We start from the raw sequence: 18,787 nt of genomic DNA on the forward strand, positions 1-18,787 counted from the left end.
TGTCCTACTGTGTGAATGAAAGTTTGCATTGTCGATGAATGATTCCCAACCTGTTGTAGGCTATCTAGCCTTGCAGAAAATATTGTGATGGCCACTCCACTCTATATGCCGTGTCAGTATATTAAAAATTATTCCAATGGAAGACTGATCACGTGACCATAACAGGATAACACAGAACAATGAGACTCGCAATCAATCTCCTGGTCACAATGTTTTATTATCAAACACCGACATGTCTCCACGGAGAACACAACATGATCTCCGGGACCGATATGCTTACATTATGTGTTAATACATCATCTGTCCAAGGCACGTCTCAGGATAAGCTCATGAAATGTCAATATTATGATCCAATTACGCGTTCCTAGAAACTGCAAATCGTCAACAATCAGACAATACACACAGGCACGCATGCACGATTTATCTGTCAAAAGCTATCACCTTTTCTGACAAAACTAACCCTATTATAGCGCTTTGTCATGCTTTTTTCATGTCTCGGTATTTCCTTTGCAAGCCTTACGTATGTACGCAGGGGATATGATCATCAAACACGAAGGAGCAGGAGGGTGTCAGAACATGGTGATACTGATCTCCTTCGAGTGAAAATAAATCAACATTCACCATTTATTCACTAAAGTGAGAAATGTCAGGAATTCAACGTGGATTTAAAATTTAAGGCAGAAATAGCTGCACTGAAAAACTATTTCTCCAAGTCAGCCATACTTAGAGTTTGACTACTTTGGCCTTAAATGTGAAATTCATTTTCAATTCCTGACAACGATCAATTTAGAGAATAACCTTGTCCTGCGTGCTTTCTGCCTTCCTATTCTGCACGTCTTATCCCAGAAAATGCGTCAATATATTTTACAGGTGGTAAAAGAGGAACTGTCACTAACACAAAGGTGACAACTCCCCTAGAACAAAAGGCATTTTATTTGTTAAGAGAGAGATGCCCAGCATCCATGGAAGTGGAAAGAAAAACACCTATTCAGATGGCTCTGCTTAACCGAGCGAGGGATATAAAGTTACAAGACACCAGGTACCATTACTGCCTGGCTTCTACACTTCTTAAAATCTAGATCATAAGCCTAGGGAGTCTAGCATGTATTCTCATGATTGGTGAATACCGATGGGTCAAGTTCAAGATCCATCCATAAGATCGATAGATGTAGCCATTATCTCTCGCCAACTTGGCCATTATTCTTGTAGTCGTGTAGAGACTTGAAAAAAAACCTATAGCAATCTCACAATTATCATCTATTACTAGAAAATGTATTTTATTCTCAATATAGTGAAAAAAAAATTACACAAAAAAAATTAAAGTAGCAGAAACACTGACCAGGGTTCCAGAACCCCATGCAGAGGATTAAGTAAGAAACTCCTAGATACACTGGACATCCTCATGAAAGGTCACTCGGTGCAGTCCATACATTCGGTCACAATGCAAGGGAGGACCAACCAAAAACCATAAAGTCATACAGAAGTACATCCATTAAAACCTGATTTATTAAAAAAAAAATAAAAAAAATTTAAGAGCACACAAAAAACATTCTGAATTGGACTAAATCTACCAATTTTTTTCTATTTTGTTGTTGGGGCTTTTTTGGCTTGTTTTTATTTCCTATATCAGTATATCAGGGAAGCCATCAGGGGGTGACAATCTGTACTCCGTTAAGAGGCTCACCTGTGGTTTATATGGTGTGGCAATGTTGGTTTCTGCATATGTGTGCGCTGTGTATCTGTGTGTGTACACATCTTTGACAAGTCATGACTGGGAATGCAGATGTGTGTGTCTAAGTATGTATCTGTGTAAATGGGTGCATGTGCACATATTAGTGTCTGCTAGAAGGTCTTGCCAATGACTTTGCAAGAGGCCCCAAAGAGATTTGATGGCAGCTCTGGCCCTAACAAATCCTTTCATGTTAGCCAGTGCCACTCAGAAGCTCTTAAAATGACTACAGCTCCCAGAAATCACTGCCCTAGACCGTGAGAACACATTGTGGGATATATAGGAGTCAAACTGTTTAGACTAAAATACAGTGTAGCTTGGTGACAGAGCACCGTCACTGTAGGCAAGAGTAACAATGTTCAATCGGCCTAACCGCCAAAAAGCACTCTCTCTGGTACTATCCACGTGGAGATATCCACCGGAGAGAGAAGGAACTATGACTCGGCTTCACAGTCGCAGGGTCACGCTGGCCACCTGGATGTCCGTGCCGGCCAATCGGGAGAAAGGGCGCAAAACCAGTTTGAATGGTAGCCCTTTTCCTATTTGCTGGCACGGACTTCCAGGCGGCCAGCGTGGGTAGCACCAGAGAGCACGCAGGTAGCACCAGAGAGAGCGCTCTTTGGCGGTTAGCCCGATTGAACATTGTTACCCTTGCCTACAGGGACGGCGCTCCGTCACAAGCTTCTTTTTTCACAAATAGCCCCCAAACTCCCCCTCCCCCCCAAAAAACCCTATTCTGTTGGGATACAACTATTCCTCTTAATGAATGGGTAATAATGCATTTATCACCTCAGTGCAGACTGGAAGTCTAACTCTCAGGCAGCCCAAGATTGATGGGAGTTACACTCCAGAGCAGCACCTACCACTATTTTAATGAAAGCAACTGAATTAGCTGCCACCTTGGACTGTAACGCCAACTAATTTCAGGCAGCACTAAAACATGTACCTATAGACTGTAAGCTCATTTGAGCAGGGTCCTCTTCAACCTATCGTTCCTGTAAGGTTTCTTGTAATTGTCCTATTTATAGTTAAATCCCTCCTATCATAATATTGTAAAGCACTATGGAATCTGTTGGCACTATATAAATGACGAGAATAATAATAATACTAATGTAAAAACCGTCTCTAATCCCTTATTTTACCCTAAAACAGCACACACATTAACCCGTACATTACCATACCACCACATAATAATCCCCAACCAATAACCCGTACAGTACCGTATCATTTAAACTAACACAGAAACACTGCACACACCTAAAAACATCATGTACCATAGAAGATACAGAACGGTGAAGAATTTGTTAGTGGAAACTTGTGCCATTTTTGGTTTATGTAGATATTTATAAAACACTCAATATTTGATCTGTTTACTATGATGTCTCCAGAACACACTTATTTCCTTTTACAGGATCGCTCACGTGATTTTATAGGCCATATAAAATAATAAAAACAAAATTAAAAAATAGACTCCCTAAAACCCATAAGTGATTCTGCTCCTTGTCTTGAGAATGTGTTTTTTTTTCTTCTCATTTGCAAATGTTTCCCACCCAGGAGACTTTACAAGCCCAAATGTAAACGTACAATAGCAGACAGACCTGCTCATTCTGTTTACGGAGGACAGGACTATGGTATTTACCCAGCAAACATTGTGGCTTTTACAAAATCTAATGAAATATGCATTAGCTCTTTCACACGTTCCACTCAGGCCTACACTCCTGTAATCACTGTACCATTAACACATCGGAAAAATAAAGGCTGCCATTCGGTTTAAGAACAGCAATATAGATTGCTCTATTTCTGGAAAGAAAACTGACACGTAACCTTTACCATCACAAGAACAAATACAAATATACTGGGGCTTATTCACTAAGCAACAAATTGCATTGCACTGTAATTGCCACTGTAATTTTCTGTGCATGCAGTTTATTTTTGTCATTTAATGTTTTTGACCAATATTTCATGTACAGATTTATTAATATTTTGGGTGTTAGAATTTGGTTGCTAATTTTTTCAATTGTATACAACACATGGTTACTCTAGTTACTTTGTATAAAATAGCTTAAATGGCTAGATATCAGCTTACTGGCTGATAATAATGCTTTCCTATGGGGAGGTCTAATGCGCTCATGCTGCCATTGCCGTGCATGCGCATTAGGTCTCCACCGCCGGCTGACATCGGCGGAGGAGGAGTGTGGGCGGGACCTGACCCAGCGCCGAGGGACATCGGCGCTGGATTTAGGTAAGTAGCTGAAGGGGTTTTAACCCCTTCAGCGACATGGGATGTGGGGGGGGGGGGAGGGGGGGGAGGACACTGCAGGATCCTGCAGTGCCAGGAAAACGGAGAGTCCCTTTAATGGTCAAGTCACTAAAATGTGAGTATTAGCTAATGTCGTTTTTACAAAGCTGTACATTAAGGGGAGTAAAGCAAGTGGTTTTGGGAGTTGTAGTTTAATGGTCAGTATGACTACAGAAAGCCAAAAGCTGAACTACATCTCCCAGAAGCCCAAGTAATGACATTAAGCAGAATAAAATCACCAATTTGAATTATGTTCTAGATTAGATTAGAACATACCATTGCTTGCCAACCATTCGTCTACGTTAAGTCCTTTAGGCAACGCCACCAGCATTAGGATATCCGCGTCCACTATACGAGCAGCCGTGTAACGAGGTTCCAAATAGAGCTTCTCACTTTCTCCTGATGTCTTTTTAGCAGGACTGTCTTTCTTTATGGACTTACTGCTGAAATTAAAAGTGGGAGAGTCCGTCATTATGACAATTGCAAAATATAAATGTTATAAAGGATAATCAGCTTTTAGAGGTTGACTTGTATTCTCATGATTGGTGAATACCGATGGGTCAAGTTCAAGATCTATCCATAAGATCGATAGATGTAGCCATTATCTCTCGCCAACTTGGCCATTATTCTTGTAGTCGTGTAGAGACTTGAAAAAAACCTATAGCAATCTCACAATTATCATCTATGACTAGAAAATTTATTTTATTCTCAATATAGTGAAAAACATAAGGTGGAACTGCTATTTGAGATAGAAAACGGTATCCATTGAACACAGAATTTTTTGGTGATGCGAGAGTGAGACACACTTTGAACCCTCTATCTCTCTCATCTTCACTTTACAATGACCTGCTTTTCCTTTACATTGCTGGCATTTTGAAGAGGACTGAGGCACGGAGGAGCGTCAAGGAGGAGCTGCGTCTCCTGATATGAGATCTGTACGTTTTTAATCCATTGGATGCAAAAAAGGTTACATACAGTCATCACTACGGGTTTTATATAGCAGGGGTGGATCCCCAGAGGTTTTAAAACTACAGCTTCCATGATGCTTTGTCATTCTAAAAGCATTCTAAAGCATTCTGGGAGTTGAAGTTTTGGACACCCCTGCTATATGTTTTTTTTGTTTGTTTGTTTTTTACAGATCAAGTGGAATCGGCTTTCAGCTACTTTCTCTTTTAAAGTGGGCAGGGCCAGACTGGGGATACAAAGCAGCCCTGGAAAAAAAAAAATCTATGCCAGCCCCATAAGTCATTGCGCCATATATTGTCGCATGTAATATGTAAGGCTATGTCTTGCCACCCCAGATAATAGAGTTATGTTATATATATATATATATATATATATAGCTTTTTCGAATATAATATATTGGTCCTTTCAGAGTAAAACATTTAATTATACAGTAAGCATACTCACATGCAGACACAGACAATCTCACTGACACACACAAGCTCATTGATACACAGCCTCATAGACAAACAATTTCACTAATATACATAAGCTCGTTGACATAAAAACCCAAGCTCACTCACTAGCAGGCACACACACACGCAAGCAAGCAAGCTCACTAGCAGGCGCACACACACACAGCTTAATGTAGTGTTTCTGGTGTCTATAGCCTGTCCCTGCAGGCTTTTGAATGTAAACACTGACTTTGCAGAGAAAAGGCAGTGTTTACATTGCTTCCTAGTGACACCTCTAGTGACAGACACTCAGACGGTCACTAGAGGCGCTTCCTGTGTCGGTGCGGATTGGCTGAGATCATCAAGCTTGATGATCTCAGTCATAGAGGCAGAGACCAGCACGACGTTGGAAAAAAAAAAAAAAGGTGAGTAAAACATTATTTTTAAAAACACACACTGACACACACACACACACACACACACACACACACACACCATGACAGACACACACACACACACACCATGATACAGACACACAGCATGACACAGACAGACACACACACACAGCATGACACAGACAGACACACACAGCATGACAGACACACACACACACACACACACACATACTTTTTGGTACCTGTGGGTGGGCAGACTGATCGCTGTGCTGGCGGCCGCAGGGGAAGCTCTTCTGGGCCGGCGGCCGCTGGGGGAGCAGGCTGTTCTGGGGGAGCAGGCTGTTCTGTCTCTGCTCCCCCTCCCTCGCGCGCAGCTTAATGAGACCGGAGCCGGAATATGACATCATATTCCGGCTCCGGTCTCTTTCTAGCCCGCGAGGGAGGGGGAGCAGAGACAGAACAGCCTGCTCCCCCAGAACAGCCTGCTCCCCCAGCGGCCGCCGGCCCAGAAGAGCTTCCCCTGCGGCCGCCAATCAAGTTCTCCCTGCAGCCGCAGGTCACCCCGGCCCCAGGTGCCGACGGCCCACCGGGAAATTTCCCGGTATCCCGGTGGGCCAGTCCGGCCCTGAAAGTGGGGAAGCTGCTATCACCGAACAAAAGGCTTGTTTTGTGGTCTGTATTGATGATTTTCTGGATGCATTATCTCAGGCTTCCCCAAACTCCGGCCCTCCAGATGTTGCTGAACTACAACTCCCATGACTCTATGAATGAAATAGATAGACTGAGAATCACGGGAGTTGTAGTTCAGCAACATCTGGAGGGCCAGAGTTTGGGGAAGCCTGCATTATCTGGATGCAGTGCTGCTTTGAGCTTACAATGTCACTGAATGCACTGAATGCACATTTAGCAATCAGTAATGTTTCTCTGAATGAGACAAGATCAGACCGATTTGCCACATTTGTTATACATACTTTTACAGACTGTTCACATTCACAATCCACTATCTATTATCATGAACTCTGAATAATGTATTATTTTATCTGATTTATTGCATATGATATATACATTTAGACAGTGCCTTTTGTCCACCTAACAATAACTCCAGGTGATCGCCGTATCATTTTTATATTATTAGTGTTTCACTTTGTGTATTTTATTCCCACCTAACATTCCAAGCTCTGGAAGAGCACAAAGCAAGATAGAAAAGTATTATAGAAGGACTTGGGTAATGAGTTGAGATTGTCACTCCTAAAGATCTATATAAAGATAGATGGTTAAATAACAGCCCATGTCTGAAAATACAAAATAAATGTAAAATCAAAGCCTACTGAAATTAAAGGGACACTAGAGGCATCCAAACAACTTCAGCGGTTCTGGTGTATAGATCATGGCCCTGCAGTCACGCTGCTCAATTCTCTGCCATTTAGGAGTTACATCACTTTTGTTTCTGTTTATGCAGCTGTAGCCACACCTCCCCTTGCCGTGACTGATACAGCCTGCATGGAAACAATGGTTTCACTATGAATGAGATGTAACTTACTGTAAAAGTTTTTATCTCCTTCTTTGTAACCTCCTGCAGAGTCTAGGAGGCTTTTAACACAGCAGGAGATTCTAGATTAAACATACTGTGCAATAAAGGAAATTTAAACATTAGATCTCTCTTTACAGGAAGTGCTTAGGAAGGCTGTGTGAGTCACATGCAGGGAGGTGTGAATATGGCTGCACACACAAAGTGATTTAACTCTTAAATAGCAGAGAATTGAGCAGTGAGACTGCAGGGGCGTGATCTATACACCAAAACTGCTTCAGTAAGCAAAACCTGCTTTGGTCACAAACACTTTCTCTATTTTCTGTTGTATCTCTTAATAAGATCAACACCCAGAACATATAAGATTCCAACCTGGAATAACCTTGTGACCCAGATATTGTCTTATGAATTAAATATTTGCAGAGCTGTTTAGGGTTATCAATGTAAAGAATATGCAGAGTTTGACCTACATACACCAGTTCACACCCAGGTACTTGGTGCTGTAATTATGCCAGGCTCTTATCTTATCTTAGCTGCTTTAATAATGCTCAGATTGACATTTCAACACTTTATGTGCCAAAGGTTTGCCCAACACTTTACAGAAAGTAATAGTTAGTGAGGGGTTTGGCTGAGTGTGATAGGAGTTGAGAAAAAAAATAAATAGACAGAGTAATGGAGAAGCTGGTCTGTTCTGTACAACTCTCCCCTACCCACCCCCAAAAAACAAACTCTGGGGTAGGGATTGAGATGACCAGTCACAGCTATTAGCAGTTCAGTCCCCCTGCATTCAATTTGGAGAACCCCCTGTGTTTAACACCACGTACAAGGCAGACCTAGTTTCAAATACCTCCATCTCAGGCTTGTGCTAGTGCCACTCTTTTCTGTGCCAACTGCCCATGCCCACAGCCCATGCATTGATGGTGTTGACCATACGGAGCTCACGTCTCAGAGCATGGCTCACTCATCATCAAGCAGCAATGCTCCAACAAGAATTAGAGGGGCCTTCTGAGAGTTAGTGCAATTCCCTCTGCCTCTCCATCCTCAGATCCCACCAATAGCATCCAGAGCCAGCGTGGGCCAACTTTAACCTCTACTTGGGCTCGCTGAGGCTGAGAGGTAGGCATGCTTCAACACTCCATATGTTGTGGACTACATATCCCCCAATGCACTTACAGCTAAATTGATGGCGGAGCATCATGGGAGATGTAGTCCACAACATGCCGGAGGTGGTCTACCCCTGTCCTGCAGCTAATGTGGGGGCCTTGTTAACATTCATCCAGTTGACTAATTCCCCAAATCAGACCTTCCCTCATATCATTCTCCTTTGTTCAGGGAAGGATGACTGGTCTGCACACATTGATCACTTAATAAAAAAAATCTTCTCAAGCCACTATCGCTATCACACATTTAAATATTACCCACCATGCATTTACTCTGCTACAAACAGTTCACCTTGGAATGTTGAGAATTCTTTACTTTGTTGTAGTTCTGATTGCACTAGTTTTATTAGCGTCTAATGATATGGAAGCATTGACTGCTAACTCAGGCCTTGTGTCTGCTAAAACCCAGATAATCCCAAATCCAACCCTTGAGAGATAACATATAAATCCTGGGGGAAAAAAAATGGCTCCGAGGATTGTCACCTAGCAAATTATTTTCCAGCACAGTGCAAACGTTAAAATAACAATGTCACGTATTACGCCCCCCCCCCTCCCCCATATCTCTGAAAACTGCTGTACAGAGAGGAACTTCATAGTCAATCTGCATCCTGCAGATCTGGAGATGCAACATATTAACAAGGAATGTACAGGCACACTGCCCAGTTTCCTCTCTGTTCAAAAACTTCAATCATATTATTGGCTCCAGATAACCGTATGTCATACCTGCCAAGGGTCCATGATTAGCAGGGACAGTCCCTATTCTATCCTAATGTCCTTTTCTAGGAGCTCCATAATATTGGTTTGAGCGAGTGGATAACAGAGCTCCACAGTAATAATACTCCCAGTAATGTGTCTTTAAACTAAAATAAATGTGTTTTCGAAATCAGTCTGTGTAAATTAGATGCACTGTTCTTGTTCCAAATTACATTTTAGTTGCATAAATTGTTATTAGCAAATCACATAGAATTACTAAGTACAGCTGAACCCCAATTACACCTCTAAAATGAAAGTGTCTGTGTTTGTACATTTGAATTGTTGAGCAATGTTCAGCAGGAAGTTTTGATTCTCCGTGAGTGGACAAGATCATGTATGCAATTCTTTAACAGCTCTCGAATCTGTGAAAAACTTTAATTCCATTGTCAGCTCTCCATAATTCAGAGTTAAAGAACTGAATCATGTGCCTCATCCTTGGCTTCTAAAAAGAATATCATTTGGGCTCCTAAAGACACAAATACTTGCCAAGTCCCCTCCATAATAAAGGTGATCACTTACTGTTTCCTGTAGCCCAACAGCTTGCCCACGGCTTGGAAAACCATTGTTCTTAGTGGCTTTAGCAAGGGAGTTTGGAAAACCTGCAGATAAACAAGTTTAGAATGGTTAGAAGACAGAACATCTGTTCAAAAAAAATATTTAAAAAAAAAAAACTTAAAGAGAAAAACTTTGTCTGTATTGCGAATTCCAAGACTTAAATGATGCACAAAAGGAGCCTTGTCTCTTTACTAGAAATCGTCTGTTTACCTGGAAAAAGAAACGCAGAACGCCCCATTAGTTCCGCACAGTAAGCAGCACCAGAAATATTTGTTTAACATGGAAATGAAGCGAGCGGTGGGGGAGAATAATCTCTCAAATGGCTTCTTGCTAGAGCAATTTAAATAGTTTAGTAAAAATTTTAACAGCTTTACTTAATGGGACAGTCTGAGCACCATAATCACAGCCGCATATGGTGACGTTATAGGGCAAGAAGTCTTTGGGTGCCAATCCCTTGACTTTTATCAGTTATCGAGCAGTTTATCAAAAATGGGAATCTCCTGGCTCTTGGTATGCCAACCATAGAATCTCTGATATTACCCTGAGAGGGGGGTCTCACAGTCCCGGTTTGCCATCCATGGTTGGTTGGATCACTTAGAACAGAACATTTAGAAATTAAACTTATACATTGGCGAAACAGAGGGGCCAGGAGAGGCATAGATTTTCTACAACCAATTGAAAACAGTTTGGCACAAAATGAAGTGGAGGTACCAAAATACACCTTGCACCATAACCACTACATTATGCTGCAGGTGCTTAGAATATCGATTTAAAAGGGATGCTTTGATGACATATATGCTCATTAAGGCCCCTATGTGTATCTGTATATTTTGCAAGCTAAACTGCGATCAAATATGCACAAAAAAAGTTCTCTATAATGCAATCACATGCACCCATAATATTATAAAATGCAGCAAGCTGATCACGATATTGAAACACCATGCACATTTTTCGATAGATGTGTCAAGAACACAAGGTCTACATTGTAACAAATTAATTGATTATACTGTAAATAGTCTTACCTGCCTCTGTATGTAACAAGCATTGCTTTGCTTTATAACTTCCAGGAAGACACGTTAGAGCAGACTAATTATGTTCATTCTATTTTTTTTTTTATTTTAAATACAGACTCCCTGTATTACCTGGGTTGCTATACAGAGTTCATCTTTAATCTCTGTACATACCTGTTAGTGGTTTTTTTTTATACCTTTTTTTCCCCCCCAAACACTTACTGATTAGATTTATTTTGTCACATACCGAGGCAGCTAACCGTGTTTACAGTAAACTCAGTGGATTGTTATAATGTAGGCTTTGTGTACTTGACACATCCATTGAAACATGCACATGATGTTTTCAATATCCCAAAAAACAGCTTGTTAGGGAGCTGAGATTTCAGAAAACGTCGTCACTTTGCTGCGATTGGAATTTTTATTACAGTTTGGCTTATTTAAGTCATTTTTAAACTAGTATTTTAAATTTTAAAAAAAAAGTTATTTTATATACTTTATTTCCGGGAATTCATTATTTTCTCTCTTTTTTGTTGTTGTTTTATTGCAAACTACACCAATATCACTACAGAGGGTCCTCCTGGCAATAACCCATAAAGTGACCAGGGGAACATCACTACTCCTATAGATCTTGAGAACAGCCTTATGAGTTGGAAGTTTGTCTTTCGCTTACAATGTCCACCTGTGTCCAGTGAATCCTGCATACGAATGACTAAAAGCTCAGCAGGTAACGGCTGACACCCATCATGATAACGAAAGTTCCCAGGGCGTTGTTTTTTTGTGTACTGATTGACGAGGTGTCCTTTACCAGGAAACTAGACTTGCAAAAAGGACAAGTCAACAACAGGTTATCCTTGTCCCACACCTCCATTTCTTTGTTAGGCATATCACTCAAATGTTACTCATCCAGCAATGCAATCTGAATGAACAATAAATCAACATATATCTCTTCTGCTGTGACGTCCCGGGGATAAATCCCTGTCTTACCACACTTCCTCTTTATGGAGCACACAGTGTAACTTAAAAAATAAATGTTCAGACCTTAGTTACTGTACACATGCAGTAACATGCAGTATATATGCTAAAACTCTGGTGCTTGCTTACAAGTCCCTCCATAATGTTGCTCCAACCTACCTATCATCCCTAATACACAAGTATGTCCCGCCAAAGACCTACATATATCCTCTGTCCGTATGCCCACCTCTAATGCTCGCCTCCAAGATTTCTCCAAGGCTGCACCTCTTCTGTGGAACTCCCTTCACTCCTCCGTAAGACTTTCACCTCATTCAAAAAAATCATTGAAAACTCACTTCTTCAAGAAAGCATTTCAATTAAACTACTGCTACTGTACCTAATTGTACAGCGCTACGGAATGTGATGGCGCTATACAAATAATAAAATAATAATAGGTTGTGCACTGAAGTGAATCTTTACTACAATTTGAGAATATGTGATCACTGGAGGCAGAGCCTTCAACCACCAGTAAATATGTCAAGAAAATATTGCCAGAGCTTACCGATGATCACAACATGACCTCGACATTCTATGGCGCCAGGACAGAGCCATAGAATTAGACGACCAGGACCGTAGAGACCAGGAGTTAGACAAAATTTAGCAAGAGAGGAAATTAACCCACATTTATAGTCTGTATTTACTTAGCTAAAGCAGCCAATGCATTTTTGATAATTTTGGCTGGAGTTCTTACAGGGACACTTTAGGCACTGTAACCGTTTCATCTCATTGAAGTGGTTATAGTGTCTGGAGTCCCCTGGTATCGTTCTTCCATTCAGTGTTAAAACATTTTTAATGCTAGATGAGAGTCCTCAGAAAGCATTCAACTGATCAGCAATGGGCAGCTGTGAACGGCTGAGAGTGTCAGCTGACTGTTTTCAGCCTATCACAGTGCCCATTGCGAAGCATGAATCGGTATGGTTTGAAGGAAGTGTGCTTAGCCACACAACATGCAGGCTTGCAATTCACCACTACTTACCAGCCCTGCTAGAATTGTATAAGTAGGATGTATGATGATCATCCACCTGCCAGCCTTCAAGTCACCTTTGTATTGATTTGTCCATTTACAAGATTTTTTCTTTAGTTTGGTTGCATAAGCACAACTATAAAATGTTAACGTCATAGCGCAAAGAACAAATTATCATTGTCACAGCATTACAAGAATCCTCTCATTGCTGTAACAGCTACTAAAATGCTTTATTATCTGTGACTATATTATAAACTAGCTAGAAGCAGTTATGCCCAATCAATCGAAATAGAGACGTTGATACCCGGCGTGTACCTTTTGTCTTCCACTTAGGTGTGTTTATCATAGCAATCTTGCATAACACTCAGAGAAATACAATTGTTTTCCAGATACAGTGACTTTTTAAAGGAACACTACGAGCACTCAGACCATTTCATCTCATTGAACTGGTCTGCCTGCAGTGTCCCTGTTCCCCCATAACCCTGCATTGTAAGACATCGCAGTTTCAGACAGTCACTAAAGTCGCGTCCTGGAGTTTCACATAGTTTTGACTCAGTGAAAAAACGCTGGACGTCCTCACGCTTTGCATGAGGACGTTTAAACATGTGTTGACATTCCCCATTGGAAAGCATTGAATCGCTGCGCATGTGCATTATGTTCCCCCGGATCGCTGACGTGAGAGGAGGAGGCACCCTATCCAGCATCGGGGCAAATGAGATAAGAGTTTAAAAGGTTATTTAACCCCCTTACTTGGCGGGGGGAGGGGACAATAATTTTGTGCATTTTGTATTCCTAACAATATAATGTTTCTTGAAAATCCTTTGTGTAAAGACTACTTTGGCCTAGATCTATTAGATTTACTCAACTTCATCAAATCCAATCAGGAGGTCATAAAGTTAATTAAAGGGACACTCCAGTGCAGCGTTAAACAATCATTTTTAAAGTACATATATAGATTAAAATGATTTGCAAAAAAAAAAATATATATATATATATATATATTTACATTAGAAGTTCCTTTTTTTTCTGTAAGTCTCCCAACTTTGTAACTTCTACGGTTTGTTCTTACCAAACCAGGAAGTGACTCAGACAATATTGAGGTGAATTTAACTTTCTACCTCGAAGCAGTGCCTTATGGGTAATGGTATCTCGGAGTTATAGATCATTATTAGCTTTCTACTGTGGCATGCTATGACATCATACATAGATGCGTTTTTTGGAGAGAAAAAAAAGGGAAAACCTGCATATTGAGTGGCGAGGGTGTACTAATGAAATAAAACTAATTATTAGACAAATATAAACAAATCCAATATAACTACTGATGACTGTACTGACTGTCCCTTAGAGGCCCATAAAATAAACATGCCCCTTTTAGAATGCTTGCAGTTCTGAGAGTGTTATGAACACACTGTTCAGATCATACAGATTTAGTTAGGACCCTGGATAAGTAAACCTATGATGAAATGGTTTCTGTTGCTTGTCATAGCAAAATCACAATTTTCCACGTGACTCGTTTCATGTGGCTTTTTGAATAATCAAGGTCAATAGGCCTAAAGCTCTTCTAAATGGAAAACAAAATGCTGTGTAGTAACGTAAGCCTTGAAGGGAACAATAAAGAATGAAATATGAATCAAATTGTCAATTTCCTTCGCCTTCAAAGAAATTCCTTATCTCCTATTAGTGAGATGCGGTATGAAAAAGCTTATTCTTGACAACGAGATCGCGGTGTGAGTTCATTAACCCAGTTACGAATATACAGGGCCGGCCGATTTGAGCATATCCACAACTGCTAAGATGGACATTTTCAATGAACCTTTAGCTTTTTTTTGTTTTTTTTAACCACGTGAGGACCACCTGTTGCAAGACACGATTAAGATAAGATACGTCAGAGGTAGGCAACCTTCGGCTCACCAGATGTTGCGGACTACATCTGCTTTGTCAGCATTATGTCTGCAACCATTATGGCAGCTAGGCCGCAACATCTGGATACTGAAGTTAGTGTACCCCAGATATATCCTAGCAAGCAAGCAAGCAAGCAAGCAAGCAAGCATAGGAATCGTCATGTAATCATTACCTATACAGTATGTAAGCTTGCTTGAGCAGGGGTTCTTTATCTCCTGATTCCTTACACATTATTGTAAAAACTTCAAAAATAAAAAAAAAAATACTTTTTCGAATCTTATTTATAAAGTTGTAAAATGTATGCAGAGTATGATAGGCATGACAGTTAGACCCCTTTCTAATTAGTCTAGGAAACCCTCTATACTGGAAATTATGGTAGTTCAATAAATTCGACACAGAGTTTTGGGGAATCTTACCACTTTTTCCAGGGACTTAGACTGCATGTAAGTGCTTGCGTGAGTGGGATTTTTTTTTTTTATTACACACAAGTGTACTGGTAACATCATTACAATAAGGGATAAAACAATTTATCAGTACACAAATGGTTCCTTTGGAAATCTGCAAACTTTCATACTTGGACAGGATGTGGAGTGATGTAAACATGGAAACAATTGAAGAATTTGGAGCAGTGTGCCAGTTAGTAGCCAGGGAGGCCGTGTTACTAATTAATAGACATATCACAGGTTAGATCTCACCTAGAGAATATGAACTCTTTTACAGCCTCATTGTGCGCCAGGGATAAAAGCAGTGGATTGTAACAAAAGAAACTGGTATGTTTCAGTTTAGTTTTTTTTTAAACATTCACACTGGAGTTTATCCACTTTACAGTAAATTGTAGTGAATCAAAAGCCAAATGTAAAATATTAGAAAAAAAATAAAAAATAAAAAATAAATAAAAAAAATGCAACTATTGCTCAGTTGGAGAATTATTCCAAACAGACTTTTGTTTTTTGGGGTTTTGTACACAGAGTATACATTTTTCCATTGTATGGGTTATAACAAGATCATGTAGCATTTCGTTGGGTTACAAACATGGCAATAATCACAGTATTAGTGAAATATGTACAATAGCATTGCGAGGTGCCAAATTGCATGTTCTACTTTTATACTTTTATATGGGGACCCCTGCTTAGTGAGGTTGCGTAAGTTTAGCATTCTCTATTCTATGTATGTGAAGTCAGGTGGTTAGGGCTTATGCATGGGGTAGTAGGTTAGGAGTATGAAAAAACTCCCAAAAACTATATACACATATAAACACATGAATTACAGTGTTATAAGAACTAAGTATTGCAAGAACTAAGTGTTGCGTTTCTCGGTTCGCTTGTTGTGCCCGTTGGCTAGCAAGCCTTGCTTTTTGAGGAAAGTCTCTGGGTCTTCCCCTGAGGTCAAGGTGAGTACGTCGGTGCCCTGTTGCACCACCAGTGAACCGTCTGTGCCCCATCGGTATCGGACGGAGTGCTCTCTCAGTCTCTTTGTGACGGTACCAGTTGTCTCCTTGCAGCAAGCACAGCGAAAGGGAGGTCACTGTACATGGCTACCTCGCTTCCCTCAAATTTCACCGACCCCAGTGGTCTAGATCCGGCCATGATGGCGGCTTTCGCCGCTATGTCTCTGGTGGTAGCTATCGTGTCTCTGGGGGCACCTGCAGGTGCTGCTGGCGATTTGCGTACCCGGAAGGTGGATAGTATCAGTGGGGTGTCTGAGTTACACCTGAGGCCCATGGAGGAGGTAAGTCTCCGGACAAAGGGCAAAGGGCAGTAGGTCTTCTCCACCTACTGTTTCAGGGATGCCCCTGAGGCGTATGTTACGGCGGCGTTGTCTGGTCTCAAGTGTCACCACCGTTCCTTGTAAGCGCCGGACCTGCTCAGTAAGTCCTTCCACTTGCTGCTTGGTGTCCTGGAGTTGGATATCTCTGGATATTTCTCTGGTCTCCACCTCCTGGACTCTCTGCTGCAAGACCCCTATTACAGTTTGGGTCTCCTTCAGATCGGCCTTCCAGACCTGTCTTAGGTCTGTCAGCAGCTTTCTGATGTCCCCTTTTGTGGATGGGGAGTCATCCTCCTCCGAGTCAGACCTGTGAGTGGGGCCTGGGAGTGAGGCTTGGGAGTCCCTCTCTTCCTGGGAGTCAGATAAAAATAAATTGCAATTTACTATGTACTACATTTTAGTGGTTAGTGGTGTAGTTTGTTCTGTAATTCTACCCATTATTCCAATATATATCTGCAGTTAAATGGACTGGCACCTGCTGTACATTACCCGTGTAAAGGGCCCCCAAGCTATTAAAATTGCTGTAACATACAGAATAATCGAGTGATCATTAAAAAAACATAAAATCACTAACACACTTCTGCATATGTTCTTTATAAAAATATACTGAAACTTATTGTCAAAGAAGGAACTTATTTAATTTAAAAGTGAACTTAGTGACTAAGCATTGCATAGCGTCTATTATTTTGCATGGAAAGGAACACGTAAGGAGACAGGTCAGCAGATGGATGGCTTCCAGGGGTAAGTAGCAGATGGGCATGTCATCGTCAGATGCGTGGTTGCCAATAAGCTGACCATGTGGCACTTTCTAATTTGTGGCATAATAAAATTCAGAGATTAACATTTTTGAACTCGTTTCAGCAGGATCCTCATCTACCTATTGTTCCTGCAACATTTTGTAATTGTCTCATTTATTGTTAATTTATCACTTACACAATACTGTAAAGTGCTGCGGAATAAATTGGTGCTATATAAATACCAATAAAAATAATAACAAAACTACCAGGAAATGTTTTAAATGTTTAAAAAAGTGACACATTAAAAAAAAAAAAAAAAATGAATAAAAAGTCCCAAATTGGGACATCTTCCTCTGGATCTGAGACACTTGGGAGATATGCTTATCTAAACCAATTAACATTCCGACAGTGCTACCAGGAAATATAGACCATGGTCATAAATAGCCACATATTTTCACAACCGTAACAAAATTCTTTAAAAAACTAAAACTGAAATATTTTAGCTCCATTGTAAAAAACAAAACAAAACAAAAAAAAAACATACCTAGCACACCACTGGCTGGATATTGAATGAAGTAAAGGAATTAAATCAAATTACGGTAACCTTAAAATGCAGAAAAGTGAGCTTTACAGCAATCTCCCCTGTCTCTTACAGAGTTGAAGCAGTTATGAATTCATTTTAAACTTCGAAACCTTGGATTTTCGGTTTTCCTGCGTCTTACCGATTTGGTTTTCTAGTTCCAAAATCCAATAAAGTAGGGAACAGGGATGGTTGAAACATTTATGATTACGTCATATTTAAAGGACAAACCACACACGCTCAGTGTCTCCCTCCCACTGCATCCTGAGCGCACCCAATATTCCAGGACGGTACTAATCAAAGGCTTATTGTTTACTTAGTAAAATGAGCCAAGATCCCGCTTTGTATGGAACTTGTGTTTTGATCCATAAAAGTACACACACAGACAAACATGTTCTAAAAGAGCTTCTATGTGTTATGCGTGAATATATATTTTCATAGAACAATATAGGGTTGTATAGGGAGAGGTATTAGCAGTAGAAAGAGGGAAGTGCTCATGCCATTGTACAGAACACTGGTGAGACCTCACTTGGAGTATTGTACGCAGTACTGGAGACCGTATCTCCAGAAGGATATTGATACTATAGAGAGAGTTCAGAGAAGGGCTACTAAACTGGTTCATGGATTGCAGGATAAAACTTACCAGGAAAGGTTAAAGGATCTTAACATGTATAGCTTGGAGGAAAGACGAGACGGGGGGATATGATAGAAACATTTAAATACATACAGGGAATCAACACAGTAAAGGAGGAGACTGTATTTAAAAGAAGAAAAACTACTACAACAAGAGGGCATAGTCTTAAATTAGAGGGACAAAGGTTTACAAATAATATCCGGAAGTATTACTTTACTGAGAGGGTAGTGGATGCATGGAATAGCCTTCCAGCTGAAGTGGTAGAGGTTAACACAGTGAAGGAGTTTGAGCATGCATGGGATAGGCATAAGGCTATTCTAGCTATAAGATAAGGCCAGGGACTAATGAAAGTATTTAGAAAATTAG

At 40.6% G+C, this 18,787-nt stretch overlaps 1 protein-coding gene across 2 annotated transcripts in view; it reads right to left on the reverse strand.

Moving 5' to 3' along the window:
* Positions 1-18,787, reverse strand: part of LOC134577219 (MOB kinase activator 2-like) — a 45,998-nt gene that overhangs the window by 16,796 nt on the left and 10,415 nt on the right. The window contains exons 2-3 of one of the 2 annotated variants that reach the window (XM_063435895.1): positions 9,781-9,860; positions 4,305-4,468 (exon numbers count right to left, since the gene is read on the reverse strand). In XM_063435895.1, coding sequence (XP_063291965.1) covers positions 4,305-4,468; positions 9,781-9,824 — 208 coding nt within the window. In that variant the 5' untranslated portion in view covers positions 9,825-9,860. Of the gene's footprint in view, positions 1-4,304; positions 4,472-9,780; positions 9,861-18,787 lie in introns of both variants that reach the window. The other variant, XM_063435894.1, reaches the window with a different exon arrangement.

Source organism: Pelobates fuscus, chromosome 11 (genome assembly GCF_036172605.1).
Source record: "Pelobates fuscus isolate aPelFus1 chromosome 11, aPelFus1.pri, whole genome shotgun sequence".
Classification (NCBI taxonomy): domain Eukaryota; kingdom Metazoa; phylum Chordata; class Amphibia; order Anura; family Pelobatidae; genus Pelobates; species Pelobates fuscus.